Below are 17564 nucleotides of genomic sequence, written 5' to 3'. Positions count from 1 at the left end.
TAACCTTAGTTAATGCATTAACATTAACAATGAGCAATAGCTACATTTGCTACGGAAGTTATTCAATCTTTGTTAAAAAATACAACTCTTAGTTCATGTTAGATCATTAAATAGCACAGTTGCAACGTTTGATTTTAACAACGTGTTATTAAATATTGGAATTACCTAAGATTAATGAATGTTTAGAAGAATATTTCATTGGCAGTTTATGTTAACTATTGAAGCCCTAATGTAAAGTGTGATCAATAGCCAATCAAAACGCTTTTAAACAATATCTAGGGCATGTTGTAGTCTAGATTAAAATGTGAAAAGTTTGAAAATAAATAGCTTATTAAGTCGTGATGAATACAGAAATCTGAATGGCTATTTAAATCATATAAACACATTTCAGAAACAGAAAGTAGCTGCTTTATTTATGGGGTTTCTGGGGTAACGGCTGCATTTCTGCTGTTTAGCGCCATCTGCCTGCTGTCAGAGAGTGAATGTGCTTTCATCCAGAGCATCTCTCACACGCTCCGCCATGTGCTTCTCATCCGTGCTTGTTTACATCAGAGTGCACATGACGCATCATACAGTGGTGCTGTGCTTTGTGACCAGTTGATGGGAAAAATATTCTTAAAAAGAATTCAAAATTCTGAATAATTTGTAATAATTATTCTCGAATTCATCTATTTTGAATTACCGAATACAGGCACATGTCTAGTCGTCTCACAGCAGGAAGGTCCCTAGTTTGGGTCTTGGCTGAGGCCTTTCTGTGTGTGCAGAAGCCCGAAACACACTGCAAGATTTTCGGCTGTCCCAGACGAAAGATTGGCATCGTGAAACAATTGTGGTGATTCCTGTGATCAAGGGTCCTGTGTCGTACAATGAGAAAGGTTCAAAGACGACCATTGTCACAGTCTTGCAACCAAAGATAGCCTACGATACAGCATGACCATGTGTGTTTGCTGCTACAATCCACGTTTACTGACCAAGCGATAAAAATTCAACATGAAATCAACGCAACATGGTGTTAAAACATAAAGCTGCTTACCTCAAGCTCTTATTCCTTCCTCTTTTGCCTCTTCCACTTTTGCCGCTTCCATGAATACTACAACTGCTAAAGTGTGATTTATCATGCTCTTTTTGTTTACCACTAACACATGCTGATGACGTTTTATTATTCTATAGAAACGCGCGTCGTAGCGTACAAGTCAGTAGGTGTCATTATCGTACAGTCTACACACGTCGTAGCCAAGTTTATTAGATCGATGTCGTGCAGTGTGACATGCAATGATCTTATATGACTGCTAAAATCGTGCAGTGTGTCTCCGGGTTAAGATGGATGGATGGATGCGCACCTCTGCATTCATGTTCTTATGTTTGGGATGATTTGTGCCAAAAACTGCCATTTTGATTGTGGACTAACAGCTGTCTTGTGTAATTGCTCTCTTAATTTAATTGTGATTGTTTAATTGTAACTATTAAACATTTTAAGAAAGTCTCTCTCAGTCCCTGTTACAACAAGTAGATGGCACATCAGTGGCGAGGTGGTCTTCAATGATTAAAGCAGATTAGCAAATATTGCGAGCACTGACATGGATATTACCAGTGACTCTCTTCTCCAGATGGAAACCACAAGCCGCAACACTAATAGTCTTGACTCAAATGAAAACAAATGTCAAGCTACCTTCAGTAATTTAATCAGGCTTCCCTCACAGGAGCGTCGCTGGGGAGGTGCATGAGTGAGATATGAGATCAATAAGAGTCATTCGTCTGTCCAAACAACAAGATCAAGCACTCAGAGAGAGACTTCAGCTGTACACAATCAATGTGTGCTTAAACAGAGACTGCAGCCGGATTTATCTATCCTGTTAATCTGGACTTGTGAGAAGTCTGGAAATGTGTTGCTGGAGATCTGATTGCTGTCTGTTCCATTTCTGGTCAAATTCTTTTTAATTATTATTATTATTATTATTATTATTATTTATTGAGTTTGATGTAATAATGGAGAATAATGGATTTCTTGTATCAAAAGTCCCCGACAAAGCATAGTCTGAGAAAATACAAGGCACTGTCATAATTTTATTTATTTATTCTTCCATGAGCATATATACAGGCACACAAACAGAGTTGCTAACCTTAAATAATGACCAATTAATGAATAAATAAAAATAAAATCATCATAAAATAAGCTTATATAAGTCCGTGTGAAACAAATTTTATTTCAGTATTGTGATGTATTTCTAACTGAAACTGAATATTGAGGGCAGGGTTTTTATTTTAGCACTCCTCCTCTCCATCTCTCGCTCGTAGCAAACCAATGGTTGGAGGGGCGTGGTTAAGGATATTTTGCCCAAGTCATCAAACCATCAAAGAGATGGAATGCCATTCCAGAGCGAAAGTAAATGTTCAGATTTTCAATAAAGACTACCAAGACAAACAGTTTTTTTAAGTGGATTAACTTGCATTAATTGTTCACCTCAAGACTAGCAATGTGTGCTAACAAAGTAAATAGTGTACATTTTCATTTCATGAGGACTTTAATGTGTTTGGTCTTGGCGGAATAGATCTGCTGCACTGTTGCTGCTGCTGCAGAGCAAGTACTGAGACTTGCTACTGCCAATACATCCTCAACATGCTGCTGTGAGCATGTAAGAAATACTGCTGCTGCACATATAACATATGTGACTCTGGACCACAAAACCAGTCATAAGGGTACATTTTTCGAAATTGAGATTTATACATCATCTGAAATCTGAATAAATAAGCATTCCATTTATGTACTAATGGAATGCTTATTTATAATGGACCTGTTATATTTGTTGGGTATTGAGATATGTTTGACTTCGCTATTTTTTCATGAATGACTTTTGGGACTTCACCTTGTCCGTCCAAACAAAGTTGTTTACTGTTCTCACAGCAGCAAAAAAAATGCTTGTCAACCATTGGAGTCCTCCTCACACAATGGACTGACGAACCTGGACTGTGTGTTTGGTGGAAATAGCCTCGATGGAACTCTCAACTTCTCGTGTGCATGGAACTAGTATGGAAACTGTACGTTTGTGTCATTCAGCGTTTGATGTTGTTTCATCCTTTCTGGAATCCATGTGAAAATTATTTTATTGTGGGTTCTGAATTTGCACAGTTGTTGTTTATTTGTTACTGCTGTTTCAGGAAGAAAATTTTATAAAAAGTTGTTAACAAAAAAATAGAAAGTTTTATTTAAGTTTGAAACCTGTAAAAAATCCAAACAAACACTTATACAAGACTTTTTATTATCTCCAAAGGCATCGGTTTTCCCAAAGAAGTATAAAGAGCATTTTAAAATAAAAGAGCTTCATAACCCTAACCTGTTGAATCAAATGCAAACACATACCTGGTCAAGGCCTCTTGGAAAATTAACCATCTTAAGCCTGAGGCTAATTCAGCTTCAATAACGTACCTTTGTTATTCTGCACACACAAACACAACACAGCGTTCTTTGCTTGAGCATTCAATCTCATCCACTGAAAATAAGCATAGTCTCTTTATCCTGTTACTCTCTCAAACAAGACAGTCGTTTGTCCTCAGTAATGTTGTTTACTAAACTGATGTGCTCAGAAGTGCGTTAAAAAATCAATTCGAGCAAGTCTTGTTGCTTTGGATCATAGAGACAGAGCACTGTTTAGAAGCCTGCTGTTTGATTTGTGGCTATCAACCGTGAGCTATGATTCCATCAAGTTACGACAGATCAAAATCTGTCTATCTTTTCTTATAAACCAACTTTAATCATTCAGAAACATAGCTGTCAGCTACGGATGGGCAATATATGAAATATTTATAGTGTATTTGCAATGATTTTGTTGCTTATAAATGTGTAAATCATTTTGAATCGTGGGATGCTATTTGTTATATGTTTAATAAAATGTTTTAGTAGCAAAACTTAGCTTATTCTGAAAATATTCACTCAAAACATATTCTGACCCCTTCTTTTTTGTTATGCTTAATGTTGCAAACTTATGCTGTAATATTTTGAGCTATGTTAATAATGCTCAAAAAATTCAATACAGGTATTGCATTGACAGTGCAAGATTCTTCACTGTGACTTTTAAAATTTAGCTCAGGCTATTGTTATACTGTAGTATATATGACTGAAACCCCATTTCTGAGCAAATACATGAATATTAAAATATCTATTAGATATTGTCAAAAGGCTGAAAAATATTGAAATACATCTTTTAGCTGTATACCATTTTCAGCTATGTACCACTCGGCCATACTTTCAGCCAGAAATCACTGAGGAATTTATTTGTTGAGGGATTTTGAATTGGGATGATTTGGGTTAGAAACATGCAGGGAGAAATATAATTTGTGATGGATAGAAGCAAGTGAATGAGATAACGGAGTTAATTGATTTGACTGTGTGAAGTGCTGTAATCTGATCAGCTGATCTGCATGTAGTGAAGCACAGTACATGACTACTGACGCTGTCGGCTGATCCATTGATACTGACTACATGGACTGCTGGTGTGTGGTTGACTCAAGATACTTGAAAACTATGAGTACACTGTAGCAAACGTAAACTAGTATTTTATTACAGAAATACTAAAGCATATACTTAAGTGCAAACTGAATGTAATGTTTTCAGGCACTTAAATGCAAATTGAATGAAAATATATTACTTAAATTCATATTAAATGCAATTTAGCTGAATTTTAGAGCAAGTTTTTTTTACCCACGTAAAAACATCTTTGGGGAGTCAAAATATAAGGTTACAAAATACAATATGAACAAAACTGAAAGGGCCTGAATACTTTTTACATGTGCTGTAGCAACAATAACAACTACGTTGGTAAGTATTGCTGTAAAATATTTTAATAAACAATAAACATTTAAATAAATGTATTTAATTTCTGTTGAAAACTGCATTTGTTATTACACATTTGTAATGATTAAGTTGCAATTGATTACATTTAAAAAGAATTTAAATGTAATGTCTGCATACTACTATAACACTACAGTTAAAATTACAATCAGGTAGTTCAGGTAATTGCATTTTTTAAAGAATACTTAAGTGTGTTCAGAAACAGTCTTGAAAATGTTCTCTTAAGTGCACTTAAGTGGCCTTTTATTTTATTAATATTATATTATCTACAAGTAGTTTTTTTTTTAATATACTTGTAATAAACTTGATGTATACTAGTGCACATTGAGTAAGCCGACTCAATTCAATTAAGCCAGCATGATCTAATTTTGTGATTAACCATCTGATGAAATGTAGACAAGACCAGGCGAAAACAGAAAGACAACCAAATGCATGCATTTTACATCATTATGCAGCCAGTTTAAAATTCCTGTTATGCTAGCTATCTTTTGGGCGTGAATTCATGTCATTCTAAAATGCTTCATTTTGTCCGAATTCTGAGGCTGCATTGCATGTATCCTTTATGTTGAAGGCAAGTTTGAGTGTCTGTGGAGATCATTCCAAGTCAGTCACTTATGAAAATTAAGCATAATTATTTAAGTTAGCACGCTGCCTTAGAAAGCAGTTAGGTTGATGTTGTTCATTGGGTTTTGGTAGAGCTGTATATTAGACTAAAGTCTTTCAAGGTAGAGTTTAAACTAGGTATCAATGCTTTTTTTTCAGATCCAAGTCAACTAAATTTAGCATTTACAATATTCAGTTTTCTGGTGTGCTTATGTGACATACTGTACTTCCCAAAGACAAACAGGTATTGGTTACATAGAGGTTGAGCACTTTTCTTGTTGTATTCCTGCTGTTTTCATTGTATGTATTCATTGCTTGATAGCTAAATCAAGTCTCAAGACAACTGTTCGCAAGTCTTAAGTTCATCTGAAGTCAGTGGTTTTTCATCTCAATCATCATTAGTTATGTTTCTCGTCTCTTTCTGCCCCTACAGCCATTGAGACTCAGAGCACCAGTTCAGAGGAATTGGTCCCCAGTCCTCCATCACCTCTAGCCCCTCCTCGTGTCTACAAACCCTGCTTCGTCTGCGAGGACAAGTCCTCGGGGTACCACTATGGTGTCAGTGCCTGTGAAGGCTGCAAGGTAAACATGCTATTCATCCCTTCATCCCACCAAATTGAAGCCATTCAATTTAATATTGAGGTTTTCTCCCCTGTACATTCTAGTCCCCTGGCCCCAGGTCTACCTTCTAAACAAAATAAGGTTCAACCCCATTTGTTTTGAATTATTTACAGTGAGTGCTGTAGAATTTCAGCCTAAGCTAAATGATCTTCTTTAATGTCATCTGGAGGATTAATTCGGGTTTCACGGGTTCTTGCAGATATCTCAATGCATTCATATTCTACATTCACACATTCAGAGTCAGTGATTGGGATTGACAGGTGTGAATCTCAATATTTTCCTTCTCACACAGCAGCTTAATTTTGCATTGTTAAAATCTCTATACAAATAATAATATTGACTTAAAATAGAAGCTTGAATACATGCAGTGGAAATCAAGTCCATATTCTATTCGTGAATATAACTGGGATCAAATAGTAACAAATCAAAGAAGGTGATGCCTATAAAACTGTAAATATTTATCACACTTGACATGATAGGAGTCCAACTGAGGCGCAGGTTCCTCCGTCAAATCTCAGTTAACCGACAGTAGCTTTTATACTGTAGTTGGGGTGGGAGAAAAAATTGATTCTCCGATGCATCACGATTCTCTCTTCAATGATTCTGAACATTTCATTTGAATTGATTCTGAGCTTGGTATTTTTTTTCCTCATATGCCACGTGTGCACGCTAGAGAGAATCGCGGCAGGGTTCATTGCACAGAATTTGCGCTGTGAGACACGTGAGCATTGCTTGACAGTGTGTGCTTCCATCTGCTGTTATTTCAGTGTTTTACTGTAGATATACGTTCCTTTCTGCCGTTTGGAATGCAGTACATATTAGATGTACTTTTATACAAAATTGTACACAAATGTACACACGTATATATGTATATATATAATAAAATTTATATATATATAAAATTTTAATGTAAAGCACCTTGAATTACCATTGGGTATGAAACGTGCTATATAAATACACTTACCTTGACGCTGTCTCTCATATCACACCACAAACTCACTCTTGTGTCCTACAAACACAAGCGGCACTAAACCAAAACGCATTTAGACATAAGCTGAAAGCAAAGGGCTATAAATATGCAGGATAACAAGGAACAAAACTTGAAACAAGGTAAGGGTAATCTGTAACCAAGGAAACAAATGAACATCATGAAGGAAACAAAAAAAAATGTAAATACAACTGACAGTCCCTCCAGTTGTTCGCTAATTCCAAATCAAAATCAACAAAATTAATTTTTTTGTTTGTTTGTTTGTTTTTTGCGATCCTTATTTCCAAGCCAATATGGTAACACATTAGAATAGGGAACACTTATTCACTATTAATTATGACTTTTCCCTCAATAAATTTGCTGCTTATTAATAGTTAGTAAGGTAGTTGTTAAGTTTAGGTATTGGGTAGGATTAGGGATGTAGAATAAAGTCATGTAGAATAAGGCATTAATATGTGCTTATTTAGTACTAATAAATGGCTAATATTCTAGTAATATGCATGCTAATAAGCAACTAGTTAAGAGACCCTAAAATAAAGTGTTACCGCAAATATTAAGGTTTCAAAAAAACAACTAATTTGTAATTATCTAACTGAATTTTTATTAAAAGTTGGAATGCATTATTTTCACAAGGATACAGAAGTCAGTGAGGGGTCAGTGTGAAACAAAGTGAAAGCGAAACTTTCTCACCTAACCGCCATGCAAAGCAATTTCCTAATGTATTACACCAGAGTGGAGGTAAATGTTTTTGTAGATCTTGTAATAAAATACGGATGACAAAAGACATTCTACTGTTGGCCATACCATTGCAGCAGGAGCAAACATCTGTTACATATGGACCTGTCTGTGGAATCAAACGCAAGCAGATAAGTTAACAGTGTCTGAGGTATATGACGACCACTGGACACGAGTAAAATAAAGTAAGCAAAACTGATTATTGTTTTATATGGCTGGGTGATATGACGATGTATGTCAACTCAACAGAGATTTTGTTTATATCAAGGCCTGTGTAGCCTATATCTGCACAGATTTCAGTGAGCAGTAGGCTAGGGCTGCAACTAACGACTATTTTAATAGTCGACTAGTCACCGACTATTGAAACGATTAGTCGACTAATCGAATAATTATTAAATTTTTCTAAAATTTAGCATGAGATTGCTTTAATTCTGTGGAAAATGATAGTAAACACAAGAAAGAAGGGGGTACTTAGGGTTAGGGTTAGATATATTTATAGATATATTTATATTTATATATAAAATAGATATATTTATATATAAAATTGCTTTTAAATTAAATTTGTGATTTTATTTTTTTTGTATGAAATATGTCTGACTGTGTGTGCATTCTAAACAATTACCTTCAGAAACGTTGTACTGTATTTCTGCTCCATCAAGTGGGTGAAATGGGTTCTGGATGGCAGGATGTAGTCTGGATTGAACTGGGCTATCATTTGTTGAAACCCAGCACCATCGACCATGGAGAGCGGCCTCATATCATAGATCAGCATCTGCAATACTGACTCAGTGAGGGCATTCGCCTGTTGTGGGGTGCACGTCTGCTTCTTTTGCAGAAAGGGGTCCATGGTGGCTCTCTTCTTCAGACTGCATGCATTTAATTTAAAATACTTTTGTCAGGCACAGTCGGGCATAACGTTAAATCCTTCTTTTTTTTTTAAAGCGAAAATATGCTTATAAAATGTACAATGTACATCCAAAACAAAACGTATTGGCTTCCATGTTATTTAAATCTTACAGAGGCAAGTCAAACTCCGTTTCATTCAACTGTCCGACGTGCTTTCTCTTTAAATGTTCGTGCATCACCGAGGTGCTGCCGTGATACGCAAGGACTGCTTTGCAAACCATGCAGGTAATCTTTTTATTCGCCGTATCCAGGCTAAAATGCTCCCAAACTTTAGATGTTTTGGTACGCGCAGCTGCTGTGTTGGACGCCGCCATTTCTGTATGTTATCGCTCAGCAGAGAAGCTAATGCGCATGTGCGACTCTCGGCAGAGATTGTAATGAAGAGAGATGCCTCACTCGGTCGGAAAAAACATGTCTGGCGACAACATCGACAATGAAATTCATTGTCGACTATTTCTATTATCGATTTTTGTCGACAACGTCGACGAATCGTTGTAGCCCTACAGTAGGCCACTGTTTGAAGTTATTAACACGATAGAGTGATAAAGAAACATGGATTAACAACAAAATAAAAAGTATTACATGCTTAACCTGTTAACCTTCGCCCCCCCATTGTGGGCCTCACAGGTGAAAATAACCTACCTAAATTAACACTAGAAGTCCCAGAGAGCAGCCATTTGGCTTTTCTACCTATAAAACCCGCCGGACAGCCGATGGGCTGGAAGGCTTTAGGCTAATATCCTTAATCAGCTGTGAACAGTTGCTTTTGTTATGTAAACAATGTGGGGCCATGCTGAGCCACTTCAAGGAAACTTGTGTTTCACAGCCATCTTAGGGAGAAATCAACACACATGTTTTTTTTTCCTTTGTTGCTGAGATTTATTGATAAAAACAGGACAAAATAAAATAAAAAAGAAACCAACCATTTGTACACATATTTACAAATAATATTAAAAAGAACACGCCGCACTTTGTGGTGTTGTAAAGGGTGACAGTGTTTGGCTTCCTTTTGGTGGTATTATCAGTCTGAATCACGCTGTGCATGCTGCTAAGAATGTAGACGGTCTTCTTCCGTTTGGGTGCAAACACCGTCAGCGTAGCAGCAGTGGTTGAAAACACCTAATAAATAAGATAAATTGTTATTTTCATAGCACTTTTACACACAATGACACAATGACACACTTGGCGGTGTTGATTCTAAAAATTAGAAACACATAAACATAGAACCACAAAAGACCTGCAACATACCTGAGTGGTGAATTCATTGCGATCTGTGTGTCTAGCGGATTGAGGGATTTCCCGGCGAATCTTGTTGACTGTGCCGAGGATGGTGGTTTTCCGGCTAAGAAGTTTATGCGCAAGTGACACCGATGTGAGACATGGTCAATCAAGTTCTCTGCTTTTAGCAGCCCTCCCTGCCCCCTTATCTTGAATTGTGTAATATAACACACACACGCGTATATGTAGCTATATATGTACTTGTATGTGCATATATATACCCATTCATATTTATATTTTTTAGCACACCAGGGTGACTAAGAGTATGAAATCGTCCAGCCATGACTTCCTGTTCCACAGGATTATAACTATGAGGAACACAAAGGCCAAATTCCCTTAATCATCCATCACAAGGAGTAAAACCTAAGAATATAATTCTGATGTGCAGAATAAGAAATTAGTTTTATTCTTAAAAATTCTTTCCAATCAACTAAAGATGTTAAAAATCTGCCTGGAAGAGGACACAGCTGTAAAATTGTAAAGATTAGTTGATTCTTTGGGTCAGAAACCTAAAAAAAATATTTAAACATCCCCTACAGCACCTACATGTTCGGGAGGGTTTCAAGGAAAATTCTCCTCACTCATCCAAAAACAAACTCCAACAAATTCAGTAGTCAGACACGATTGGAACTTCAAATGGCACTGACTTCTATGGTCAGAAGAAACTGAAAAAAGAGCTTTTTGGCAGCAAACCCACCAGATGAGTTTAGTACAAACCGGGATTAAAATATTACCACGGTTAAATATACAGGTGCATCTCAATAAATTAGAATGTTGTGAAAAAGTTCATTTTTTCTTGTAAGTTATTTCAAAAAGTTAAACTTTCATATGTTTTAGATTCATTGCATGTAAAGTAAAACATTTCAAAAGTTTTTTTTTTTTTTTTTTTTTTGATTATAGCTTACAGCTGATGAAAGTCAAAAATCAGTATCTCAAAATATTAGAATATTTACATTTGAGTTTCAAATAATGACCATCCCTACAGTATACATTCTGGGTATCTCTTCGCTGAAACAACAATAATGGAGAAGACTGCTGACTTGGCAATGCCAATGTGAGACATGATCAATCAAGTTCTCTGCTTTTAGCAGCCCTCCCTCCCCCACACATACAAACAAGCCACCAGTAACCATTCACACACACACCCCCAACCCCCTTGCAGATTGCTCAGGTAATGACCACATTTACACATGAATTGATGCTAATGATAGCCAAAAGACTAGCCAGTTAGCATCCACTTGGCTAAAGGAGGGTTACAAATTTCTGGGACTTCTAGTGTTAAAATGGTAACAGTTCGTGACAAAGTGTGCTACACAAACAAATTAGGTATCTTTGGAAAGAAGACACTCTGGGCTTTACTATCTATCATCCAGAGTTGATAATGCTCAAAAAGAAAAAAAGTTATAGGCACTGACGTGCCTTGAAAAATATTTTTCCACACTGAATGTTTTTTTATTTCATATACAAATACATGAAATAAGTCCTGGAGCAATCCAGAAAAGTAATGGATCGAAAGCCACATGTCTCATGAGTTTATATTTCAAATTTGAAGAAGATAACCATGAAAAATGAGATTCCTGCAATATTTTTTCTGAAACTATTTATAGTCCCCCCACCCCCCTGTTTGAGGAAAAATAACCACCAAATGGATTGCAGAATTATACAAACTATTTTAGTCATTATACATATTCCTGCATAGTTTTTCAATTATAAAATAATAGACAGATTTATTTGAGCACTAAAAAATACAAAAATAATTTGAGCAATAAAAAAGGAAAAAAAATAGAAAAAAATTGCTTTGTATATAGTATGTATACTGAAGTATTCTGATTGCCAGACATAAACTGATATTGGCAGACATGGTCATACAGTCAGTAAACACACGCTGATGTGCTTCCATTCAGATGATAATCATACAGATGGGCCATATAATCAATAATAGCTGATCAATGAATCACAATGATAGCCGTCATAGAGTCGGTAATAAACACGCTGATGTGCGTCCATACATATTATAATCATGCAGATACGGCCACATTCCCCACACAATACACACACACACATATAAAAAATGTAGAAGAAAAAAAAACAGTTTTTTTATGTAAAAAGCAGATCGCTAAGTTACGCCCCGCTCAGATGACAGCTGCGTCACAGCGTGCGTCACGCTTTCAGGAGGGAGCGCCAAATTCAAATAATCTATATTCCTTTTTTCTGAGACTTTTTTTTCCGTGGACGGTCTCATTCTGTTTGTAAAACTGTATGCTACAACACCGTGCTGTTTTTTTACCACCAAGACGCTGTTTTTGAGTGTAATTTATTCCATAACGGACGCGAACAATAACTCTCCCGAAGAAATGAAACGTAAACAAAGGAATATTCATCCTTATTACAACGTTATTGTTTCGCTGGACTAAAAGTGCTCGCTGGGATGTTGTTGTGTGGACCCTTACCTCTCTAACTAAACTGGGCTTTCAGCAGTGGGCACGTTTGTGGCTCGTTATTACAATGATAAAGGTACGTAGGGCTTTTTTATTCTGTTTTGATGTGTACTGCTTACACAAATGTAGCAAATACATTCCTTATAAGCTTTCCATCGAAAAACAGCAATCTGTCGTCGATGCTTGAGGCTTAGACCTTCAGAATGATATATAGTTTGCCAAGATTAATGATATTCTTTCACGTTAAATTCATTCATAAACATTAAACTAGTGGGGAAAAAAACGCTTCAGTGCGCTGTTGCTCTGGTATACGTTAACAGGTTAATTGTAATAAAAAGAGCTAATAAAAGTGCAGTATACCATAAAAGAGAACTCAATTCAGTCTGGCAGACTGACTGCAGATTTCTGTTTTGTGCACTTGCTGTGCACACTTACCAAAATGTCCATCTTGGCGAGTATTCATGTAAATTAAATTAGCTATGTCTTAAGTGAACAAACTGTTTTGGGGAAACACTGTTTGGGACGTGTGTCAGTATTGGATCCTTGCTTTACTGTAGGTCTACTTTATTGTTGTTAATATTAATGAAACAACTAAATTAAACACTGTTTATCTTTATGTTGCCCATATTTGTCCTTCTTTTTAAAATAAACAAATTTTATGAATTTGTTTGTTCTTTGTTTCATGTATGACTGTTGTGCATCTAACACAATTTATAATATGGTAAATGTGCTATCCTTATTTTAAAAAATGCTAATTTTTCGCTAATTTCTGGAAATTACCTTAACAAAATCAGCCATCGGAAAAATCATGAAAAAAATCCTGAAATCCTGGAGGGACTAAACAAAATACAAACTATAAACTTGATAGGAGTCTCAGGACAGAGAATAAACCTCAAGAGATTTATTGTTTTTCAATTTTCCTTAAAGAGATGTAAAAGTAAGTAAAGGTGCCACTTGTGGTTTTAGGGGGCACACTTTTAAACTTCACCTTAGCCTACTTTCAGTATTGTTCATTCAGTCATTTTTCACCATGTCATGTATCACTGCAATCTTTAGAGGTTTCATCATGTTTCATTTATTTGACAAATAATTTTGTATTGTAGTATCAGGGGTGTCTTGCACTAATTTTTTTGAGGGGGCACGAGTGAAGGGGGGGGGGCCTTGTCATGCTTGTCATGTGACACACAGCTGCCACGATACCACTGTATTATTGTTATAGGCTTATGTTTATTTATTTTTCCCTTTTGATTCAAAATATTCCCAAACGTGTTAAATATATCATGAAATATCTCGATTCGTAAATACATGTAAATAAATGTATTTTGCATCTTTATTTAGATTATGTTAGTTTATTTATAATGGGCGATGTGTAATGTTGAGTCGTGACAATTGAGGTGTGGATCCAAATGCAGGCTTTATTCCAAAATGTGGTCAGACAGGCAGGGTTCAGTACCAGCAAACAGTAGCAAACAAGGTAATCCAAAAAAGTAATCCAATAAACAGGCAATGGTCAAGGCAGGCAGCAAGCAATCAAAAACAAGGAAACAGTCCAAGATCAAAAACACTTAGCAAGGAAACTAGGAAACATTACAGGCTATCAATCACCAGTGAAGTGTTCGAGTTGTGTGCATCTTTTAAAGTCCTTCTAATGTGAGACAGCTGTGAATTGATAATGAGATCTGATGAGAGACAGGTGATGCAATAGATGATGAGTCCGGCAAAGGATTGTGGGGAATGTAGTCCAGGGTGAATGGCAAAGGTACGGGATGGAGTGTCCTCTAGCAGAGCTCATGGGCACTCCAGCTAGAGATCGTGACAGAGCCTCCCGCCCCCTAAGGAGCGGCTTCCAGACACTCCTTATCAGGAACAGACCATAGGGAGGGAAGGAGGGACTGAGGAAGAGCTGGCGGAAAAAAACTGGGAAAAAGTACACAGAGAGGTTAATAACAGCCTCTGCTTCCATTACAGGACCTGCAGACAGCTCAGAAATGGCATCTTTGACCATAATAAGGCGAGCAGAGAGTTCTGGGGCAGTCTTTTTGACTATGGTTGGACAGCCAAAGAGTTCAGAAACAACCTCCGTGGTCATTACAGAACAACAAAGAGCTTGGAATCGGCCTTCTTGGCCAGGACAGGCAGAGAGTTCACAGACGGCCTCCATAGCCATGACAGGACAAAGGGTTCAGAAACGACCTTCTTGGTCATGACAGGGCAAACAGGGAGTTCGGGATCTGCCTTATTGACCAGGGCAGGGCAAAGAGAGAGTTCGGGAGAGGCCTCTTTGGCCGGGACAGGGCATTTAATGAATTCAGAGGGGGTTTTTGTGACTATGACAGGAAGGACTGGGAGTTCATGAACAGTCTCACAGACTGCAACAGGCCTGACTGAGAATACACAGGTGGTCTCCATGACTGCGTCATGACAGACTAAGAGTTCAAAGACGGTCTTTGTGACAATAACAGGCAGGGCTGAGTTCAGGATTGGCTTCTAAGGCCGAGATGAATTCACTGACGGTCTCCATGGTCCACGGTCTTCATCAGGACAGATTAAGAATTCATAAATGGACATCCCTGTCCTTAACCCCCTGGGGTCGAAGCCCGCACCGGTCCGGCTGTCTCCTATATTCTTTATGAACGTGAAAAGAACTAAAAATACTCTGTCAGTTTTGATCGTACAGATAAGAATAAGGTATCATTTGAAACTGCAAAGGGTCTACTTTTATTTCTGTATAGTTATAATAACAACAAAACAATGTGCTTTTCTAAAATTAATCAAATAAACAGGGTGTTTATTTGATTGTCTCTGTCACCTTATTTGATTGTCTCTGTCACCTCTCTTCACAGACACGTAAATAAAACAACATGAATCTCAGCGAATACTCGCCTCAAATACATGTGAAATATATGTATAGAAAGCTTGAAATGTCTACTTTTAAATGAAGCAAGTCACGTCTAAAACAACTATTCGGTGATAAAGCAATCCGTATGAAACCAGCGCGGTGTCCTGTTTTCCCGCCTCAACTCATTATATCTAATGCGGTCACGCCCACGCGCCGATCATGCTTTTCAGATTCAAATATCCATGTGAGGCCCGTGAATGTAAATGCCCACATCGCCTCCGTGTAAAGAAACAAGTTCATCCCGGTTAACATTACTTTTTGTTTCTGAAAGAAATACGCGCTGAGAGAAATAACACAGAATTTACCTCACAACGCGATGCTGGATCCAGTGAAGAATATCACTCTGATGAGTAGCCTAAGATTACTTGCATCTGTTGTTATTGTGTTATTGTGACATAACTTGTACACATTTTACTAGTTAGACTTTTCCCAAACTATAATTCCTGACTACGTGAATGAAATCAAGTGTCTAAATGCATTTCATTGTCTAAATGTCTCAGAACGCCAGGATGTTTGTTTAATATTTTATAACATATAAAGCCACAAGATATAAAAGTAACGTTAGTTTGAGTGTTAACAATATGAATGAATGTTTGGCACAAAGGTGTGTTACTGTTTAATTCTCAGTGTTCAGATCAGTATCAGTACAAACAATGCTGTTCTTCTGAACTTTCTATTCATCAAAATAACCTGAAAAAATATTCTCAGCTCTTTTCAACATAATAATAATAATAATAATAATATATATATATTTTGAGAGCAGAAAATCTGAATATTAGAATGATTTCTGAAGGATCTTGTGACTGGAGTAATGATGCTAAAAAGTCAGCTTCGATTGATCCTAATAATCTCAAGTTATTTTGTGTGATAGCTAAATATATTCTTAATAAACTACAAACAAAAAATATATACATTTATTTTGTCCTAACATTCTTGTAACTCTTCCCTCGGAGTCACACACCTGCCTGAATGGCTAATTATGTAGCTCATTATGCGGGCCTTTCTCTTCTCAGGTGAGAATCACAGCATTATCCAGGATAGTTCACGCCCTCTCGCATAGACAAACAAGATGATTTTCATATAATTTTGAAGCAAAAACTCTAGACGATCCAGTTCTCAAAAGTCTTGTGAACAAATTTTCTGTATGTTTTTATGGCCTTATTTCAGTGACTTCTAAATTTTAGATTTTCACTAACCAAGCATAAACGTTGCTTCTCAAAAACACAATCATGTACATAAATGCTGCTCACATATTATTGTAGCTCAGTTTGTGCTGTTTACAGTGTTATTAGACTTTAGCCATTTATATGTTTATAAGCAACTGGGAAAAGCACACATTTCAGGGCATGTCAAAACTTCTCCAGGCCCCCAAAACACCCTTAGACCGAAGTGAACACCTCCTCTGGAGGTTCTGCAGCTGTAGCAACAGGAGCTTCAGTAAACACAGAGAATGGCACTTGCAGCCATACCAGAGGCATCAGAAAACAGGGAGAGTTCAAAAATAGTGTCCGTGATGGGATCATGTGGAAAAGTGCCGCTGCTGTCTCGGGAGGAGCTAGAGCAGACATCACCACCTTGGGGAGGTTCTGCAATGGAAGTTGCCACCTCAGGGGGACCTGGAGCAGACTCTGGGACTGGGGCAGACTCTGGAGTGGGCTCTGGGACAAACTCCCGAATAGAGGAGGCTCGGGAATGGGTTCGGGGCATAGAGCAGATTCTGAAACAGATTCTGGGACTAGAGCCATCTTAGTACTGTGCTCAGGAGCTAAAGTCAGCATTAGACAACTTTCAGAGTCTGGAGCCATCACAGGACTAAAATCGGGGGTGGAGACAGACATTGGGCTGTGGTCAGGGACTGGAATAATCTCTGGGCTAAACTCAGGAACAGAAACCCTCTCTAGGCTAAACTCGGGAACTGTGGTTTTGTGTGTGGCCCAACCACACCATAAAGCGATCCCCATTATGGGAAGCACTACAGACAGGGGAATCAGTTGAGGAACAGGAGGGCTAGAGTGAGCGGGTTTGGGGATACCAGCTGTGCCTGTGGACACCAGCGGATGCTGGATGCCAGTCTGGGATAATGAAGAACTGACCTCGAAGATCTGGATACAACAGACAGGATATGACAAGATTTTGGAAGAAAAGCTGTGACCTGACGTCACTCTGGGATGACAAATGTGATGTGATGAGACTCTGGACGATCAGCTGTAACCTGACGAGACTCTGGACGATCGGCTGTAACCTGATGTG

At 37.5% G+C, this 17564-nt stretch overlaps 1 protein-coding gene across 1 annotated transcript in view; it reads left to right on the top strand.

The window, feature by feature from the left end:
* Positions 1-17564, top strand: part of LOC306847267 (retinoic acid receptor beta-like) — a gene marked incomplete at both ends in the record, with an annotated part of 157519 nt that overhangs the window by 54990 nt on the left and 84965 nt on the right. Inside the window, one exon of the mRNA XM_079381115.1 lies at positions 5883-6031. Within this exon, the coding sequence (XP_079237241.1) occupies positions 5883-6031 (149 nt within the window). The remainder of the gene's footprint in view (positions 1-5882; positions 6032-17564) is intronic.

This window comes from Barbus barbus (genome assembly GCF_936440315.1).
Source record: "Barbus barbus genome assembly, chromosome: 27".
In the NCBI taxonomy this organism is placed as follows: Eukaryota; Metazoa; Chordata; class Actinopteri; order Cypriniformes; family Cyprinidae; genus Barbus; species Barbus barbus.
The sequence above is the reverse complement of the archived record's forward strand: the minus strand, read 5'-3'. Positions and strand labels throughout refer to the sequence as shown.